The sequence below is a fragment of the Anarhichas minor genome, unplaced genomic scaffold (assembly GCF_050575085.1).
Source record: "Anarhichas minor isolate MPS153535 unplaced genomic scaffold, ASM5057508v1 ptg000035l, whole genome shotgun sequence".
NCBI classification, from domain to species: Eukaryota; Metazoa; Chordata; class Actinopteri; order Perciformes; family Anarhichadidae; genus Anarhichas; species Anarhichas minor.
The window spans coordinates 1,777,077-1,798,536 of record NW_027466481.1 but is presented as its reverse complement, the minus strand read 5'-3'; the positions used below and the strand labels follow the sequence as shown (position 1 = coordinate 1,798,536).

At 44.8% G+C, this 21,460-nt stretch overlaps 1 protein-coding gene across 1 annotated transcript; it reads left to right on the top strand.

Moving 5' to 3' along the window:
• The first annotated feature begins 209 nt into the window (after positions 1–209).
• Positions 210–21,232, top strand: ago3a (argonaute RISC catalytic component 3a). The gene is made up of 19 exons (XM_076106737.1): positions 210–228; positions 7,906–8,077; positions 8,263–8,383; positions 8,623–8,831; positions 9,644–9,780; positions 13,306–13,440; positions 13,644–13,731; positions 14,319–14,466; positions 14,680–14,799; positions 16,116–16,238; positions 17,137–17,270; positions 17,753–17,937; positions 18,055–18,214; positions 18,437–18,527; positions 18,623–18,817; positions 19,123–19,257; positions 19,822–19,923; positions 20,740–20,939; positions 21,124–21,232. Exons 1-19 carry the CDS (start codon positions 210–212, stop codon positions 21,230–21,232), a joined length of 2,583 nt encoding a protein of 860 aa, XP_075962852.1.
• The last annotated feature ends 228 nt before the right edge of the window (positions 21,233–21,460 follow it).

Genomic DNA, 21,460 nt, shown 5'->3' with positions numbered 1-21,460 from the left:
CTAGTGTGGGGCCCCCTTTTTTTTTTTTTGTGACAGTCTGCGGGAGAGAGAGAGAGAGAGAGAGGAGCTAGCAGAGAGAACCAGGAGACACTCGGGCCATTCAGCGGCGCACTGCCGAAGGAGACACTCGGAGGATTGAACCGGAGGAAAGAGTCCCGACCGTTTGACTGCAGTGATCCGGGGAGCGATCCCGGACAGAGACCTCATGAATGGAAATCGGAACTACAGGTAAATTGATCCGTGACGTCTCCTCACAAAGTTGTTGTTACAGAAAAATTGGTTTCGCTATAGTGAGATTAGAACACCGGCATGATGGAGGTTCGTTTCCAGCTGGTGCTTGACAGCCCTGGAGGGAAGCTTGAAGCTGTTTTATTTTGCCTAAACATGAGTCACAATTGAAGTAACCTTAGTGACTCTTTACAGTCCTGCAAGACTGACTTAAACTTATGTTAACTCAAAAGTCAAATATCTAAATGAATCTATAAGTCATTCCCCAGGGGGACTGATGAGTTGGCTTTCTGTCTCACTCACTGTAAAGTCATTTGCAGGTGTGTGTGGGCTGCAGTACACAGGTGCTGTGATTAGGCCTGGTATTCCCCTGCATTATCAGGAAGACTCCCACACTATTACGGTATTTCATGGCGTTATTCGTAATAGTGCAGAACCTCATGTAACCTTGCAGATTCCTGTCTAGTCCAGGTGATTTTAACATTGTAAACCTCTACTCCACGGCCCGGTATACTGCTCCTGTCTTGGGCCACAGTGGCAGTTTAACAGTCCGAACCGCCCCGGCTTTGTCTGCTGTAACGGAAGCTTTCCTCTTATGTGACCGTAGACTGACTGGCAGGTATTCTTCATCAGCCGGTGATGCATGATACAGCAGTCAGAGGAGATCCCTCTCTGCAGCCTGCTGTCTCATTAACGTCTCTGCTCCTCACTGTTCACATCCCAGTATCTGTAGCATATAGGGAACACAAGGTGCTTTCCCCCCCCCCCCCAGTAACCAAGCACAGGTGCTTCACTGTAGGTCTACAGTGAAGCAAAACAGACTAAAACGCACTGTTGGTTGCAACTGTTCAGTAATATGATGTAGGTTAAACCAAATACTTTAATTTTACTCCTATAGCTACAGTATTTTAGTTTTATGATAGTTCTATGTTTACTTGAGTTGTGTCTTCTTCCACCATAACTCTTGAGATCCTCAATCAGCGTTGATGCCATTACAATTCTTGTCGTCTTACATTACATGTATTAAAGAGAGTGGTCGATGCTTTCTCTTCGGGAAAGACATTAGTGCATTAATAGAGTCAGGTTGTCAGTCATGTTTGGCTGTATAATTCTGTGTGTGTGTGTGTGTGTGTGTGTGTGTGTGTGTGTGTGTGTGTGTGTGTGTGTGTGTGTGTGTGTGTTGGTTTACAATCACATATCAGAAACCACCACAGGCCAACCAGTGAGCCCAATGCCTGGGTGAATGGTTTAAAAGGGGGCCCTCCATCAGTCAGTCAGTCAGTCAGCGGCCTGGGGAGTAGCGTGAGAAAATGCAAATTGATTGCACAGCCCGCGTAGAAAACGACAGTCCGTCTTCTCCTCGGTAGTAGTCGGAGCAAAAGCGCATGAAGCTCTGGAGAGCTTAGCACGAGGGACATAATGAGTGCAAGGCTTTCGAGCCCGAAGCAAATCAAATCCGTTCTGATGTGCTAACCCTTCGGTATGCCTACAAACCGCTTGTCACTTGATATTGATGTTAGTGGAGTCCTCGTGGTTAAACACAACCTTTTTAAAATGGAGAGATGAATAGTGTAGCAGTGCACAAATTAGCTCCCTTTCTGTTTGTTTGTCCCGCTGATGTCTTGCTCATGTCCTTCCTCCCCCCCCTCCTTCGTCTTTCTCACACTCCCGGGTTTCCCGCTCTTTTTTTTTTTTTTTTTGATTCACAGACGGTTACCGCCACCCCGCCTCCCGTCCTTTGGTTACTGCCTTTTATTTCCTCCTCTGGGCCTCAGTGGGAGACGCTGTCCTCCCTGTCATTCTCCTTGTCGCCTTGTTCTCTGTGGGTTTTGTGCAGACAGTGGGGTCCACTCTGAGGGAGGGCTCGGCACTTGATTTGCAGTCTCTCCCCATAACACTCGGTTCATTCAAGCAGCCCACTGACAATGGACGACCCCCATCCTCAACCCCAGCCCGCCATCAGGCGAACCATTGTCATAATTGTTGCAGGTTTCTATGGAGAATTCAGTCTGCCGTTGCTCTTCAGGCTCGTTCTATTAAAGAGAGATTTATTGTGCTGAAGAAAAGGAAATGCCATTCCAACTAATCATCATAAATATCCAGCTTCTTTATTGTATTACGATTGTAAATGTTGGTTACTTCAATACAGGTAACTGATGCTGTCAGTGATATTCAAAACGCAGTGTTCTTTCAAGTATTTAATCGTATATATTTCTTAATTTATAAGAGAATCCCTGTTTTGGGAAGGTAAAGTAACGGGTTGCCGGTAACCTCTGCTCCTTAAATAGGAAGAACACGTTTAATTTCCCCTCAGCATCTTTAGAGGAGTTGGAACACAGTAAATACCAACAAGTACCTGCTTCAAATTTGCTTTCTAAAAGCCTTTTTTTAAATGATGTATTTTACTGTATTGTGAATCCTGTGGCCCTGTGTGGAATACATCGGAGGAATTTCTCAGGTTCCCTGTAAAACTCTTAATCATGTGCTGGTGTGGTAGACTAACTCTGGCTGACATAGTGGTCTGAGTAGACAGAGGGGAAAGTCAAGGGATGCAGTGTGTGTGGAGGAGGAGGAGGAGGAGGTGGTGATGTGTCACAGAGATTAGACGCCAGAGCAGCCAGACCACACTCCTTTTCCTCCTCCTCCTCCTGAGATCTGTTTTTTAGGGGAACTGCAAGGGGCTCATTTTAGGGGGAGGTTCTGGACAGGAAGAGAGGGACTTGGACGTGGAAGTCTGTGTGTATTGTCAGGGGCAGACATAAGTTAGCCTGTTAATCAGAGAGAGAGATATTTAAAATACCTCGTCATTATTCCAAACACTTAAGCCAAAGAAGAAGTGGCTTCACACAGCTCTGTGTTTGTCTCTCCTCCAATCAGATAGTAGAGCCTTTTCATACATGCATATAATAAACAATCTGTAAAAACTTTGAAAGATCAGCTGAACAATCCAAATGAACAAATTTTGGGACAATTTCTTATGTGCAAAATAGTCCCGATGAAAACTGTATGCAGCCCGGGGTGACGACTGTCCACGGAGACTTGAGCATTGCGTCTGGAAAGATGTTTCGATGCTCATTCTCAATGTCATGAGCATAAGTTACCTCCATTATCTATCAGGGTGGGGACTTGCAGTGTCGGCAGCAGAGACCTCAAAACATCTACAAATAAATTCTTATTGCAGCAGTATTATTTTGTTTTGGTTGTAATTATTTTATTAGACTGCATGTAAACTCTCAGAGTGACGAAGCGGTCCTCCCGCCCAAATCAACAAGCCCTGGCCCCGCGTCCGCTTTTCCACTCAGGCAGGACTATAGCAAGACTGTGGACAGAAGGCTCCATTTAACCTGCCTGAGTAGAATCTCTGTGTGTGTGTGTGTGTGTGTGTGTGTGTGTGTGTGTGTGTGTGTGTGTGTGTGTGTGTGTGTGTGTGTGTGTGTGTGTGTGTGTGTGTGTGTGTGTGTGTGTGTGTGTGTGTGTGTGTGTGTGTGTGTGTGTGTGTGTGTGTCCTACCCGTAAGACTGTTGGGCGTTCTATAATATCATTGAGTCAGACCAGCGTCTCACTACAGTCGATTCTTAACCCCCTCAAAATCCCCCCACCCATGTCTCTCTGTCATGTACTCTCATTCCGCCTCTTCATTTTCACTCACAGTCACACACACACACACACACTCTCTCACTCTCACACACACACACTCTCCCTCTCACACGCGCCATCACTCAGCTTCAGGTTCGTCCTGAGGGTGATTTCAACATTTCCCCGCGTTGTTGTGATTGACCAGGCCCTCGTCAGCCTGTCAGCCTGTGGCTGCCTGCTGGTTTTACATGCGGCAGAGAGTGACATCGACTCCCACGGGTGCCAGGTGAAACACTCCTGAGGTGGACGAGGGGAACAGGAGGGAGGAGCCTGGCGGCGTGTGACGCGCGTCCATCCTTCCTCGCCAGCCGTCGGTCTTTCTGTGTGCGTCTGTGCACGTGTTCCTCGGCCCTGCCTGCCGTGACTAGACGCCATTGTGCCTGTTCCTACAGTTCAGGGCCTCTCTGGATTAGAAACACAACAACTGTATTGTATGTGTGTGTGGGGGCCGGTACATGTGAGGACATGTGCACTCGTTAGCAGCGTGGACGTTTGTGTCCTGGGGGTTGTGGCTGAGCAGGCTTCTCAGGCACTGGATGTCAGCCTCGCTGCTCACTGTCCAGTGTTTCTGGCTCCCGGCCCACTGGGTACAGGGCGACTGTGTTGTGTTTCGCAAAGCCGCAGAGTGGAACGAGTTCACGTTTCTTCAATGTTTCTGCAAAGAACTCGTATGCTAAGAAAGGCAGCACACTTATTGGTGTGTTGTATGATATTTATTTACTCCATGTGCACAATTGTGGTGCCTCAACTCACTGAATAGTGTCACTCGGCTTTGTTTACAATGAATTAAAGTCAAGCCTTGTGCTCGCCACACATTCTCCATTGATGCAAAGAAACCAGTAACACAACTTTAGTTAATGTTACTGGCAGTGCGTTCCATAGATTAGCATGTGAAATTTGATATTTAGGTCCTAATATGACGAATAAAGTGAGTAAATCTTAGAGAAGAGAATCAAACTTAATAGTAAGTGTTGGTGTTAAATGCACAATTGTACCAGAGCAGCACTTGGGTCAATTTGACAAATTCAGGAACATTCCAATACTCAACATTAATAAGCTGCCAAAGAGTCAGAAAAGCACACAAATATTTCTTTTTGTTAGAAGTTTGTGGTTTGCTTAAACCGTGGAAGGCTCCAGCAACTCTTCACCTAACCAGTTGACTTGTGTAAAACTGATCCGCCAACGAAAAGTGCTGGTTGCCAGAAAATCAGCACAGTGCACAAGCAGCAGACTGTGATTGTGTGTTCAGCAAAAAAAAAAAAAGGCAAAAATATGAGTGTCCGGAGCATATTGGACATGCTGTTGGTCAGCGGGAAGGTGGGTTATGTCGCAGGACTCACAGGAGTAGTTTGAAGAGTTTTTATGGATGTTTTGATACCGTGTATAGTGGATGGGACATAAATTCAAGTTAACTACCAACGTTTAGGAAGGACCCTTAAGCTCCTCTTTCAGCAGGATGCAATAGGCTTGAGACGCAAGTTCCATCCACACCATCAATCTTTGCAATTTAACTGAAATCCACGAATGGAGTTAATTTTATTCACGGTGAAGAAGAGTTTGCCCTTCTTCTGTCATCTCTCACCCTCTGAGTTTACAGGCTCAGGAAATGAGGAACATACTGATGGACAGAGAGCGCTTGAATCTACCCTCTTCTGTTTGTTAAAGCATGTCCTTCCTGTAATTATCTGAAAGCTCATGCACGCACACACACTCACACACACACACACACACACACACACACACACACACACACACACACACACACACACACACACACTCTCTCAACAAGAGGAGGTTTCCTTGAATCCTCACACTCACTGTACAAAGAGCCAATAAGCCTTTGATGTGTGTGTAGCTTTGTGGTTGAGGTTTCACTACTTATCATACCCAACTAGAACACGTCACCTACCAGCAGCATGGTAAGGTCCCATTTGTGTTCACTGGTTAGTCCGTGTGATAAGGTAGTCCGTGTGGTAGGTTAGTCTGTGCAATCGGGCACTCTTTTGGAGGTTCGGCCTTGGGAGATTGCGCTGTGTCAGGAATAATTTGTCTCTATGAATGTGAAAAATAATAGCAGTTTGCATCTGTTTTATTAGGGCGTAATCGAGCAAAAACTAAATTCTGTACGCCTCTGTGTGTTTGATTTATACTGAAACTAAACCAACTGGCAGAGTCTGTTTGTGTGTATGCGCGCAGCTGGATGAAAAACCAAAACTTAAAAATGTGTGTGTAGTTCTTCCACTACTGAATCCAGACGCGTAGACTCAAGGATGCTCCACACGAGGATGTTCTCCGCCCCTGGTGGCTCTGTGACTCACGCTGAACGGAAGCCAGTTCTCAGAGGCAGATGAAAGCTGGAAAACACCAACCCGGCCCACTCACTGTTCCTGCCACTCCCTGCAATCCACCAGGACCACCAGGGAAAAAAAGTGCTCTGAGTAACAGAGGACCCTCTTGAAGTTTGAGCTCTTTGGTGGCTGAAAATAGACGGATCACAGTCCGTCGTAGACACGTTCATCTCTGTAGCCTTAATGGAGATTTACCAGTATATTTGCCTTCCTTCTTTGTGCTAGTCAGTTTGTGTGAGAAATTAGGCTTACCTCACAAGTTTCACCAAGGGCCCCATTGGAATTACCATGACAAAAGTTTGTGTGCACTTAGTTTGGTGTGAGAGGGACAGCCGCGGCAGGAATTCCAGACTTTCCGCTCTTCTGTTAATCATTTTATCCCACCAGGCTATTTCAAACACCAGGCCTTCATCCTCTGTCCACCCCAGAGGAGGAACAGAAAAAAGAGAGGCGGTGCAGAGAGTACCCACTTCCAGAGGCTGACTGTAAACAAACGGTTGCTCATGTTGTCTGCTGTTGCCTTACAGAAGGTTTCTGTACTGTTGTGGGGCGGGTTTTTATGAACTTCCCCCTCAGCAGGGCCCTCAACCCCAAAATCACCCACACATGTGAGCCTGTGAGTCAAATCGGCGATGAATCACACTCAACCATGACTCTCATTTATCAATGACACATTCGGGGCAGTGTTTTGAAAAAAAACTAGAGAATGCCAGGCTTACGGCTGTGGAGACGGATGTATAAAACTGGAGGGAAAAAAAGGCTGTGTGGGAGGGGGGTCAAACACAAAGTAACATTTGTCAGGCTAATGGATAAGTCTCATCTGAGTTTGTGTGTGAAGATGGCTATTGCATAACAAAAGCAACGTATACGATAAAATCATCATTGGCACTTCAGCGAAGCCATTTGTTTTGTCATGTGTGATGTGGAAGGCAAGCTTCAGCAGACCCAGAAATAGCACGGACATGAGTGAGACACATCCAGTTGAACAGAACTCGGTCTCCAGATCAAAGGGACTCATGTCTAAGACATCTCACGGACTTTGTGAGAGTGTGTGTGTGTATTTTTTAAACTGTCAAACACATGTTCTGTTGTGAGCAGCTCTACACAGTTAATACTCATTCATTTGCTCTATTGTATTACCAGAGCAAATGTGTAGTGATGTATTTTCCAGGTTCATCATTATGCATCGATTTGTGCCTGCTGGTCCTAAAATAGTAAAAATATCATGAAAGAAATATCAGGAAAATAGCGTACACAATATTAGAGGTTACATCATCGGAAATGCGAGTCGTTTCCACATCTGTCGCCTCAGAGGGCCGCTGATGTTGCTTCCTTTCTGACGTCTGAAGTCACATCATTCAGCCCTGGTGTTTTTTAAAATGTGACAGTGATTGTGTTTGTTGTATTATTTGAAAGGCATAACTGACATATTGCCTCATTGCAAACATTATGGCATCATACATTTATATTATTGCCTTCAAAACTGCTTCATCTGACAATGTACCTCCTGAGTCAGATGCTGTGTGTGTGTGTGTGTGTGTGTGTGGTAAATGCGTTGATCTATGTGTAATATACACGCGTTTTAGTGAGCTTTACATATAACCTGACCCTCTCACTGTGCATATATTTAGCACATCTGAATGACCCGAGTCAGATCAACACTAACTTTTCCTTTCATTGGTCCTCCTCTCAGGAGCCGTTGGGGCCCAGTCCCTGTTCTCCATGCCTCGGCGGCCCGGCTATGGCACCATGGGGAAGCCCATCAAGCTGCTGGCCAACTGCTTCCAGGTGGACATCCCCAAGATGGACGTCTACCTCTACGAGGTGGACATCAAGCCTGACAAGTGCCCCCGGCGAGTCAACAGGTAGGCTGGACCCTCTGAATAGCGTCTGTCAATCTTCTTCTACACCTCTCAGACACAGTAATATTAATATAGAGCAGTGAGTGAATACGCAGGGTTTCACAGTCTGTTGATGGATACATTAGATAGTTTGTGTTGAATCTGTGATCTTATGACTGAAACTCACTTTGTGTGTGTGTGTTGTGCAGGGAGGTGGTCGACTCAATGGTACAACACTTTAAGGTGACCATCTTTGGGGATCGCAGGCCAGTCTATGATGGAAAGAGGAGCCTGTACACAGCCAACCCACTACCTGTGGCACCTGCAGGGGTGAGTGGGGGAAAAAAAGACATAAAAACACACAAACATGCCTCTTCAGCACAGCCTGAATGTAAACAGTGTGTGATATCTAGTGTGCATACAGACACACACTCTCAACAGCTCGCCATTTACCTGAACCAAAACATACCCGCAGTGTCTCACACATGCAAACATAAATGCACGTCATCTTAAGAACCCACACTTCACTCTGCCTCGATCTAACCTCCTCTGTCCCGTCTCGCCTTCAGGTGGACCTGGATGTCACTCTACCGGGCGAGGGAGGGAAAGATCGCCCCTTCAAAGTTTCCATCAAGTTCGTGTCCCTGGTCAGCTGGCACATGCTCCACGAGGTGCTGACTGGCCGCAGCGTACCTGAGCCCCTGGAGCTGGACAAGCCCATCAGCACCAACCCGGTGCACGCAGTGGATGTGGTGCTGCGACACCTGCCCTCCATGAAGTGAGCTGCTGGGGTTTTCCTCGGTTCACTCTTTTAATGACAGCTGGTGGCCTAAATAGACTATGTTGTTGTATTATTAGGTAAAATCAAGTCAAGGAAACATCCCTTCTATCCTTCCCCAATCTCCCTACCTTCATTTACAGTCAGCAAACGTAAAGTCAAAAGGTAGAGAACACATTGTAAAACATGATCACTCTGATACTCATAGTAAATGCTATATATGTGTTTTGTCATAGTGGCACCAATATCAGCACTCTGATCCCAACGGAAATCAAACACGGCTTATACGGGCTCTCACGAAGCGCCATACTTGGCATCATACCATCTTCTGCTCCATATCACATCGCTAAGCCCCAGCAAGAGCTCCGTGGAACACGATATCACCAGCGCCTTAATGAAAATCCTTTTCAAAGCATTATTAAAAAGCGGTTATATCCACACCTTTCATTCAGCCCTGTTCCCAGCCACCGGGGGCCCGTTATAGCATCGCAATGACATTGTCAGTCCACGATTCACCGGGAAAAATGCAGCCAGTATAAGATTATTAACGTGTCTCCTGGGCCGAGTAATAAGAGGTGGATGGGCCCCACTGATGTAGTTTCAGTGACACTGTTTAAACGCATATTGACATAATATTCACAATTCAGGATGTTTGAACTAATCTTACATTTCCTGTCTCCTTTCATCCGCCCTATCCTACTTGCCCCATGTTCTCCTCATTTTCATCTTGTCCCTTGAATGTCTTGACCTTTCCATCATCTTTCATTCCTTTAATCTCGTTGTTCTTTTTCTCCTAATTGCTACTTTTCTAGGTACACTCCGGTGGGTCGATCCTTCTTCTCGGCTCCAGAGGGCTATGACCATCCCCTGGGAGGTGGGAGGGAGGTTTGGTTCGGTTTCCATCAATCTGTGCGCCCTGCCATGTGGAAGATGATGCTCAACATTGATGGTGAGAACCAAATTCCACTTTGCCTTTTATCTGGTTTTGACCACACTTCAGGGCTTCGATATGGCACACACACACACACACACTCTCTCACACACACACACACACTGTTGATACGAAAGCTGTTTTTATTGACTACTTGCTAATGCAGCTGTTCATATTTCAAAAATATTGAAATACGTTCAACATTCACACTACTTTCTATGTAATTCAATCTTTGTTTGTAAAGAAGATGTCTTCTCAGTCACACAGAAATTGTTTTCTCTGCTCCCCTTTCACCGCAGGGGAAATGAGATTTTAATAATTAAACGGATGGATGAGAGGGACATGGAGCCTCCATGATACATGCTATATTTAGAGATTTGTGCATGATTGATTTACTTTCAGTGATGTTATGTTTGAGGACATTTAATAGCTGTATTTAACATAAATCTAACAATATCACGCTCATTAGAAAGCTATTTGGAGCAGGATACTCTCGGGGCTTTTTCATCATTGGGCAGACTGAAGGGCTTTGCCACGGAACCCAATCATTTTTTAAGGATGCAAACAACTTGCTTTTTGGCTTTTTCACGGCCATTTGGGCGACTTGTGTGTGTCTGGATCTGAAGGGAGACAGACTAATCTCCCCAATGAAGCCTACAGTGTATTTCTGTCACGCTCATATGAGTGAACTGCATTATGGGTTACGTGGTTGTTTACTGTAGTCTTCTTGATGGACCGTGGCTGAAACAGCAGCAAATGCTAGGAAGTTTGTCTGTGACAAAACGCTCTCTTCCTGCACTGCGCGGCTCAGTCTGAGCGCCGAGTGGCCGGACCACTAGCCTCCGCTTCAAAACAATGCGAGCATGACGATGGAGAGCTGCGTCTCTATCTGTCCCGCCAGCTCACTCTGAGAGGTTGTGTCCCTGCTGAGTTGTCGTCAGTGTTTGACAAATGTTTGCAAATTAAATTAATTGATGACAAACACATAATGAATTGCATTGATTGCACAGACAGGGGGCATCCTCATTAGATAGGCTACTACAGGAAAACACCTGTGGCAGCCACTTAGATAATTTAATTTCATACTAGTACATAAGCAAGACATGGGAATAAAACACTCCTTAAAACATCCTTGTTTATGTCTGTTGATTAAGAGTGCATTTATGTCTCTAGTAAAACATTACATCATCCATTATTGTGGCTTGTCATGATAAAACTTGCAGCGATAGTGTCAATAAATAAAAAATAAAGTCTAATGATTCTTAATTACAAAGGTAGGATTAGGCGTGTTTTTAAATATTTAAAGCTTTTTACAGATTGTGTGCTAAAACCCTTTACAATGATTCACTACATGTTTACAATCCGGTAGGAATACCAGCCAGACGTATTAAGATATGCAATAATTAAGATCAGTATTATGATGAAGTAATGGCATCAGAATGTGCCAGAGGCCACCGAATGTGGGCTTTTACAGCAAAGACTTCTCTCTGGGTTGCTCTCTTGTTTTTCCCCGTACACGTGTTTGCATCCCTGATAGGCTTGAGAGAGGAATTGCCACATTTATCTTTCTAATTTGGTTATTTTCAAATCAAACTGAAGACTACTTGCTGCTTGCATTACTTGTAAAGGCTGTTGAAGGACTTAAGCTTTACGTGGTGATGGCATTGCTCCTTCTCTGACATCACACTTCATTTAGTTGTGGACCGATTTATCAGAATTGAGCCACTTCTTCTGGCTGAGAACCACTTTTTGGGAAACAAATGGAATTGAAGTTCAAGATGCAGTTTTCGACAATTGGCTTTATCACTGGCCTATTGTCAGTAGACACACTTTGTTTGGTGACTTGGAATAGTGAGCTACAGTTTTAATCTGTTATTATTTGTGGAAGATATAGTGTCAGGGATGGAGAATGTGTTTTTGCCATATGCACACTGCAGGAGGTTGTTGGAGACCAAGTCTCTGCTGACAAGAGAGCGAGAGGAACTTGGAGGGAGGTGGGCTTTTGGTCGGATGGGAACATGACTAGTCGGTTGCTGTGGAGATGGGGGGGCGGCTTGTGTGTGTGTGTGTGTGTGTGTGTGTGTGAGGGAGACTGGTGGGTGGTGCCTGGGTCAGGAGGGTAGCTGTGTGGAGCATTTCCTTGAGACGCCTTTTGTTTTGCTTCAAGTCTTTGAAGCCTCTGTCTCTATTTGAATCTTTTCCCTCTCATTCTCTCTTTGTCTCATTTTCCCGCCCTCTCACCCTTCGATATCCATTGGTCAGCTCAAGTCTCGTGTGGTCTCTCCAACTACGAACTACAACCCCAAGTGTTTGCAAAGCATTTGTTTTCTTACTCTTGTGTATATATATATATATATATATATATATGGCATTGTGTACTGACAAAGCAAACCATTAAGCCATTTGAATACATGTGCATGAACAAACACCGCTTCCCACGTTCGCTATCACGGCTGATCAAAAGCACATTTAGCAAACGTTAGAGAAACGAGACCTTTTTCAATTTCACATTTGCGAGAATGACGCATAAACGCTGTCAAACAATCGCACTGCGCGGAGAGGACGATTAGGAGTGACGTCACTTCCGGCCGTTGGTGAAAGGCTGAAGGATGCAAACCTGGAGTGTAACAGAGCGCGTGTACAATGCAGTCATCTGCCTCATGGATGTGCGCTAGCAGGGCTTTCATCAAACACACCCTCAGAGAGATTTCTTCCATCTGAACAGCTGAGCCAGATTTCTTACATTTCTACAGCAGCTGAGCCAGATTATTCATCAGCAACTTCCTCAACCACAACACCACACTCACTTCAGCTCTCTCCGTCCATTTTTGGATTTCTTTTGATCTTGCTTTGTGTTTTGATATCCCCTTTCCCCCCAGAGATTTTAATTTCTCTCTGATGTTTTTTTGGCTTGCTGTGCGGTTACATATTTTTATTCCTCAGTGCTTCAGTTGTTCCATTTATTGAGAGAAAATACAGTCCGAACAGAAGGAACCTGCTGGCTGTTTGACCACAGAGAATCTCCGCGCAGACTTTGTGCTGCATCAACTGCACTTCCTGTGGTCCTGCTACATTTCTTTAGCATGGTGGGCTGCTCCTCTATAAGAGCTTCATAATAATGTCACATTCAAAAAGACAGAGTCCATCCCTGTGTTACACCTTCGCTGGTATTCATGCATTGCTTTTGTTAATCGAAGCTGTGTTTCAGTTTGTTGTGTGAACATTTCAAAGTAGATATTGTTTTGAACATGTGAGCTTCTGAAGGAGTTATAAACTGGTGAAAAGTGTTACAGCAGTTGTTAGGCCAGCCATTCAATTTCCCCTACGTCTGAGTCTTGCACAATGCTAAACAGACTAAGTGACCATTAACAGACAAAATAAGAAGGTTACACATTTCTGTTCAGGCACATTCTCAAACCATCCAATTAAAACGATGATGTTACTGCAGCCAGTGGGATAACAAGTTGTTGTTGTTCAGTGGAATGTTTGGATATATATATATTTTCTGTATATAATGACTTTTGTCCTTGCTTCGTCTTGCAGTGTCTGCCACCGCCTTCTACAAGGCTCAGCCAGTCATCCAGTTCATGTGTGAAGTGCTGGACATCCACAACATAGACGAGCAGCCTCGGCCTCTCACAGACTCGCACCGGGTCAAATTCACCAAAGAAATCAAAGGTGACAATGGGAGTGTAATCTGTAGAGTCTGCCTGCGTGTGAGAAAGAGTTAATAAATCAATAAATGAATCAAAATGCATTATGTGAGGAGGGCAGAGAGAAAGGGAGAGCACATCTCACGGCCATTCTCACACACACACACACACACACACACACACAGACACATTCGTAATGCCGCTCCAACACCTTCTGTTATTCACCAGGTTTGAAGGTGGAGGTGACGCACTGTGGAACCATGCGGAGGAAGTACCGCGTCTGCAACGTGACCCGTCGGCCTGCCAGCCATCAAACGTGAGTCAGCCACCGGGGCGGGCGAGGGAACAGGAGACTCTGGGCGGAGTGTGTGGATGGGATGGGATGGGATGGGATGGGGGCGGGGAGCACACACCACAGATGATGTGATTACCAATTGACCACCAAACAAACCAGATGAAAGCTGACTCATCTTACAACCATGCGGTCAACATTAGTCATGAAGTAGCCGTTGTGTGTGGCTGCTGATCTTCAGTGTTTCCTGACTCTTAACAATACCTCGCAGTGTGATATCCTTAAATGGATTCATACGCCATATTTCCCTCACACAGGATGGTCCATATGTTAGAATACTAAGAGTAAAGACACTGAATGATATTGAGATGGTGATTGTGAGGTTTGACAGTAGTGACTACACACTTATAGATTGTTGTTAATGCGTGCTGTGATTTTATAAATAGTAGTTGACTTGCATTACACACCTAGTTAAAACAGTAGCAATAAAGCTTATCATCATGCAGATTATAATGTTCAGTTATGATCATAAAGCTTTAATAATACCTCTCCAAAAAATGTAACATTTTAACCTTCACGAAGGCAAATCATTTGTGTGTGTTTCTCCGCAGGTTCCCGCTACAGTTGGAAAATGGTCAGACTGTAGAGCGCACTGTAGCCCAGTACTTCAGGGAGAAGTACAACCTGCAGCTTAAGTACCCACATTTGCCCTGTCTACAGGTGGGCCAGGAGCAGAAGCACACCTACCTGCCCCTGGAGGTGAGAGAGAACAAGTTGCTGTAACATAACTCCAAATATGATGGAATCTGCAGTGTGTGTGGTCTACTGGGCAGCTCCCGGGTGTGTATCAGCTGTATGATGAAGAAGAAGAAGCAGCAGGGCAGCTGAATAAAGTTTGGCCCAGACAATCCTTTGCTGGCCAAATATAGCAACTCAATTGATTCAACTTTTCCCTCTTTTATTCTCTCGCAGGTGTGTAACATTGTAGCAGGTCAGCGGTGCATCAAGAAGCTGACAGATAATCAGACCTCCACCATGATCAAAGCCACAGCTCGCTCTGCACCCGACAGACAAGAGGAGATCAGCCGGCTGGTGAGCTGGATCCTCATCTCTTCTGGCGCTACATTTGAAGACTGAAATGATATTGAGTGACATCTGTTGATTAGACTGTAGATGTCAAACATTCCATTTAAGACACTTGCAAAAGTAGTACAAATTGTCAGCCCAATGTGTTGTATTTTATGAGTCACAGAACACAAAAACAAAGCGTGTTTGTGCATCATATACCTGCCGTTTAACGTCTTGTTAATTGCTACAGTGCCCTGTAAGGTTTTGAATTGAAATGTCAGGCCTCTGTTGGGGCTGTAACTTTAAAGGAGGGGGTTGTGGACGCAGCCAAAGACAAAACGCTGCCACGTTGCTACGCTTGTCAACATTTGGTTGCCATGCTGCTCATCTTGATATAAAATCGCCTGTTTAGTAATCGCCTCTCCCAGATTCTCATTTTATATCGTTAACAGAGGCATGTCTGTGTGCTTGTCCATCGCATTTGGCAATTACAGGGCAGGCCTACCTACGGTCAACAAAATACCAGAGTCGTAATGGCTTTAATGTGCGCGTGAGGCTGCTACAGTGTCTGCAGCATATTGTTTATGGAAAGATTGACGGACTGTACACTGCCTCTGGCCACCATCAGATTAGCAGTGCACACTTCGTATCTGCTGTTACCTTATTAAACCACGTTCCCCTATCTCTTCACTCGGGAGCAAAATGAGCGGACTTGCTCACAGGAAATCATTGTAGACGGCACCGTGGTGGCGTTTTTCCATTTAGATGCGCGGTTGCTTGAAACTGACAGGGCAGTGTGGGCGGAATAGCAGAGCTGGAGAGACGGGGAAAGGAACGAAACAAGCAGATACGCTTGCAGTCATTTTAGGATTACTGGCACCTGACATTTTGTGGCATGTCACCAATTTACCATTCCATTTTTCCCCATCCATAAAACATCCTACAAAGAAATGAAAACAAAAACACCGCAGGAGAGGGAAGGAAAACTAATACCCATACATAGACCAGTGTCATTAGGGTTACAAGCATGGGCTTAAGGTTCATCTAAAACAATAACACAAGCACTTAGCATAATAGACTTTGTCTTCAGAGGATTCACAACTGTGTCATCTTAATCTACATTGGAAATTCAGCCTCTTATAAATGTAGCTTCTGCTCTTAAAGAAATCGAAACTATTCCTTTTAAACAGAACAAGCCACAATGAGTGAGCAGGTACAGGGATCTTGAGTAGGACACATGGCTGTATATTATAACCTTTCAGTGCTGCAATGGTCTTTACTCGTGTTGTCATTCACTACCGTGGCCTGACCCTGTGTTCAATTTCCCCACGTCTCTGCAGGTGCGCAGCGCCAACTACGAGGCAGACCCGTTTGTGCAGGAGTTCCAGTTCAAGGTGCGCGACGAGATGGCCCACGTGACGGGGCGAGTGCTACCCGCCCCCATGCTGCAATACGGCGGCAGGGTGAGCACAGAGCACTTTATGGTACTCTTCCTTTAAATCACGCCCAGTCTCTCCGACACGCTCTTCCCCCCCCCCCCCCCCCCCCATCTCTAAGGGGAACTAACTCACCGGCTTCTGTTCGTGTTTCATGGTGTCAGTCTTTTTGGCTTTTTTTTTGTGGTTGAGTCTCAGTAGTGCAAACTTTGATTCCATCTTTAAAACAAAAAAGGCATTTTCTATTATGAATTTGATGGGTTTTTGAGAGAGACAAACAGGACAGGAAAGGTTTTTGTCTCTGTGACGAGGATTCTTTTTAATAATAAAAAAGATGCCCACATTATGATTGGATATTTAAGTGTATAGAATTTTCCCAATGTTTTTTTTTTTTTTTCAAAAAGAAGTGGGTTTAAGAGGTTTCTGAAAATTGCATAAAGAAGCAACTTACTGAGACTGAACCCCAGTGTGGATTAACATCTGTCTGTTCACCTTTACTGTACTATAATACATTTGGATTGTGTATTAGTCAGAACTATGACACCTTTGTGCACACTGTTTTATGCATGTTAAACACACTAAATAGCATCTTACATACTATATTGCATCAAATAGTGCACCACTGTACATTTGCAATGAAATTATATTTGTTAATTTTTTTTGAAAGTTAAATGTTTCTCTAATGAGCAAAATGTGCTAATGCATGTTTCTTTGACTGACTTGTTTCTTTTATTTTTCAAAGTGCGAATCGATGTATGAAAATGAGTGTTAATACATTTTGGTATGGATGTAGAGTGCGTGTGTGTTCTGTGGATTTAAAAAAAGGTAATTGTGTGTGTGCCTGTTGAAACGTGGGTCTGTATGAATGCGAGTGTCTGCCCACGTAATGATGAGTACATGTGGTGAGACTGCAATGTTGTTTCAGAACCGCACGGTGGCCACGCCCAGCCACGGGGTGTGGGACATGAGGGGGAAGCAGTTCCACACCGGGGTGGAGATCAAGATGTGGGCCATCGCCTGCTTCGCCACACAGAGGCAGTGTCGGGAAGAAATACTAAAGTAGGGTTGTATGCAAATGTTTTCTTTTTCCTGGAAAGTCTTCAAAAGTTATTTTCTGAGATTCTTTTGTCACTGTGTGTGCAGTGATCACTTACATGAAAGTTTAAAAGTAGTTTGTTAGATTACTATTAAATTTGTCTCATTGATCTGTAATGATAGAGATCAATTTATTTATATATTTTGTCTCCATAATTTGTAATCTGGCATGAATTATGAACGTCTGTTTCAAAGGATTACTTAAAGACGGGTAGCATCTCTTATCTCAGCAGTGTGCAAAGCCTCACCATTACATAGTAGGCTGGTGCACATGAAAAATAACTGGTAGATAAAAGTATAGTCTTCATCTGTAGTCCCTGACCAGATGTTTCTCAATTTCTGTGTTTGTTTTTTCTTCCATGCGAGAGGGGCAAGCTCTGAGCTTTGATTTGACTTCACCATTCTATTGACTCTTCACCATCACCTCCTGCTTCTTCCTCGTTTAGGGGTTTCACAGACCAGCTGCGTAAGATCTCAAAGGATGCCGGGATGCCGATTCAGGGCCAGCCATGTTTCTGTAAATACGCCCAGGGAGCGGACAGCGTGGAGCCCATGTTCAGACACCTGAAGAACACCTACGCCGGCCTGCAGCTCATCATCGTCATCCTGCCGGGAAAGACTCCTGTCTATGGTTAGAAAACTGCTTTAAAATAAATATCACATTCGAGCCCAGAGAAATGCTTGGTGGTAAGGACTACTCTGGGACTGTTCACTTTTTTTGATGCTCACTTTTTGTACCCACCCATAGCTGAGGTAAAGCGTGTGGGAGACACCCTCTTGGGCATGGCCACGCAGTGCGTCCAGGTGAAGAACGTGGTGAAGACGTCCCCTCAGACCCTCTCCAACCTCTGCCTCAAGATCAACGTGAAGCTGGGAGGCATCAACAACATCCTGGTGCCTCACCAACGGTCAGTCATGCTATTCTTCTCCTCACATAGGTGCAGTGCTCTGCTATAGTGATGCTTTTTTTAAACGGCTGCTTGTAGCTTGGACTGTTCCGATTTTTGCGTCAGATGGGCTCAAGTTTGTCTTATTATAGTCACAAACAGGATATCATGCAAGCAAACTGTCTGTATATTGTTATGTAACGCAATGTAATTATTGTCTTTGTTATGTCTCTCAATTAATAGACCATCAGTGTTTCAGCAGCCAGTTATTTTCTTGGGAGCGGATGTTACACATCCACCTGCTGGAGATGGGAAGAAGCCTTCAATCGCAGCAGTAGGTTCCTTCTTCATTTTACAGCTGACCTATTGGTTGAATTTGTTAACTTGTGTTTGATTTCCCCTGTATCTGACACACCGTCTCTCTTCCAGGTGGTAGGCAGTATGGACGCCCACCCCAGCAGGTACTGTGCCACTGTGCGAGTCCAGAGGCCCAGGCAGGAGGTCATCCAGGACCTGGCCTCCATGGTGCGGGAACTGCTCATCCAGTTCTACAAGTCAACCCGCTACAAGCCCACCAGGATCATTTTCTACAGGGATGGAGTTTCAGAAGGCCAGTTCAGACAGGTCAGCTCTTGATTTCACAAAACAATTGGGTGGAGTCGGGGCATGAATTGAACAGCAGTCACCGCCTAAAATTCTGTTCAATTGGCAGAATTTACTTTGTTTTTAAGGGTCATAATTTGGGTAGTCTTTGTCTCCGTAGCTCTTATTATCATGACATCTATAATGTTAGGTATCTTTCATATATGATAGGACACCATGAAACTAAAGTAACACACATAGATAAGGACATAGGAATACATACTGTAACTGTACAGTGTATGAAGATTTTTCTTTATTAACATTCGTTTCCCCTCATTCCTCCTTAGGTGCTGTATTATGAGCTGCTGGCCATCCGTGAGGCCTGCATCAGCCTGGAGAAGGAGTACCAGCCAGGCATCACCTACATAGTTGTGCAAAAACGCCACCACACACGACTCTTCTGTGCCGACCGCAACGAGAGAGTGAGTCCCCACCGCTCGCACAGACACTTTCAGTCTCTTTGAGAACGACACAGCAATGTTGCCCATTAAAGTCAGCACAGTGTGTTATGTGTTAGTCCATATTCTTTCTTTTATTTTTATGCTCTGTGCCAGCACGTTAAGTGCTCGAAATGGGCCTCCTTAATTACCTTTTGTTGTCAATTGCACTGTTCACCCTGCTAACCCCTGTAATTACATTCGATTAAAGCATTAGGGCCCAATGCAACCTGAGAGCTCTGGAGTGGCACTCAAGGTCCCAAGAGTAAGACTCGGCTAGTAACAACCTTATTTTCAGAGCAGATCAGAGCATTAGGCTCTCTAGAGCATTAGGCTTTTAATTGGTTGATTGGGAAGCATTTGGTAAACCTTCGCCTGACTCGGTCCATCAACTTTTTTTCAGTGATTAGACTTTTTACCTCCGGATGTCATTTAGTGCTTTAAAAGCTTTGTTTTCTGCTGCTCTTTTCCTGAATCTTCCATTTTCTGTTAAAGTTGTTTTTGTTTTCCTGGTGAACTAATGGACTAACTGATCATTATTTATGTCAGGTTGGACGTAGTGGAAACATTCCTGCCGGTACCACCGTGGATACGGACATCACGCATCCCTACGAGTTTGACTTTTACCTCTGCAGTCACGCTGGAATACAGGTCAGTCCAACCTCTACAAACGCTTCTCTGCCTCTTTCAGCAGGATTTCATCTCACTGTCCTTCACCTGTTTGCTTTTGCAGAGCTGTGCATTCTTGCAAAGAGATGGTAAACAGGATTCAGAAGAAGAAATACCCCTTGTTTTTTCCCTTTCCTGTAATCATTTGAAGATAGATCCCCAGGAGCTGACAAAGTGGTGCCAACAATCAAAAACCATTTTCTGCAGTACCATCCCTTATTGAAATTCACATCATTATGCCACAGGAAACAGGGCACTAACCTATTTGTTTTTAACTTCCCCCCTGGTGCTAATAATATCCTTATAGGAACGCTTGTTTGAATAAAAAAAAAAAGTAATAATTAAAAGGTTTAGTTTATGATATATTTTATCCCTCATTTTCTGTCTTTGTGACTACGTTTACATGCACACTAATATTCCACAATTATTCAGGATTTAAAAATATGAATATTGATATTAATTAGCTTTTAGGAGCAGTCTTCAACATGGAGCGCTTTCGGAATAGACGTCTCAAACAAGGTTTTTACCGCAGTTTGCAACACGGCCAGCTCTGTGCGTTGTACACAACATGTTAATCGGAGCATGCACAGCTGCATGCAAACAGCAATATTAATAGAATATTCATTTTCATTAGCCATGTAAACCGTTAAGTAGCAATCTTGTCTTTTTTGTAATAATTGCAAAAAACTAAATATTTTGTGCATGTAAACCAGTGTAGTTGTGTGATTTTATGAAGTCTCTTCGACGAAGCTGTAATCTGAATCTAATAATACAAATGTGTCGATGCCCTTCTGCCAGGGCACCAGCAGGCCCTCCCACTACCATGTTCTGTGGGACGACAATTGTTTTACGGCTGACGAGTTCCAGCTGCTCACCTACCAGTTGTGCCACACCTACGTGCGCTGCACCCGCTCAGTCTCCATCCCTGCGCCAGCCTACTACGCCCACCTGGTGGCCTTCCGTGCCCGCTACCATCTGGTGGACAAAGAACATGACAGGTGAGAAAGGGAGAGCAAGTGGTGGAGAATGAACAAGAGGTTCCTCTTTTCTTTGACCCTTTTGTTGTAAAGGTCTTGAACTCTGAAGTGTAATTCTTTGGAAAAGCAGTTACATTATGCATAATGTGCCAAATTTGTCCCATTATTATTTGTCACCTGGCATAACTGGTCCTCTGCTCTGCAGCGCCGAGGGCAGCCATGTGTCCGGTCAGAGCAACGGTCGGGACCCCCAGGCGCTGGCCAAAGCTGTTCAGATTCACCACGACACCCTGAGGACCATGTACTTCGCCTGAGCGACACCAACCATTCCCAACCATTGCCACCCTTTACACACACATGAACACACAGACACGACCATGCACACCTGGCTTGTCAGTCAAGGAGTCCTCATATGTGCAAGTCCCGCCCCCCCCGTCCCCCCCACATGCCTAGTCAATCCGGACCGGACACTGTGCAGAGGAGAGGAGGGAGGGGAGGAGACACCCCCACACTGGACTGAGGATGCAAAACGCTGCTTTAAA

Excerpts from the sequence above, each read along its gene's own strand:
- ago3a (XM_076106737.1), top strand. Across the intron at positions 16,239-17,136 it reads TGCTGCAATACGGCGGCAGG|AACCGCACGGTGGCCACGCC; the intron begins GTGAGCACAGAG and ends ATGTTGTTTCAG. Across the intron at positions 18,818-19,122 it reads CAGAAGGCCAGTTCAGACAG|GTGCTGTATTATGAGCTGCT; the intron begins GTCAGCTCTTGA and ends ATTCCTCCTTAG.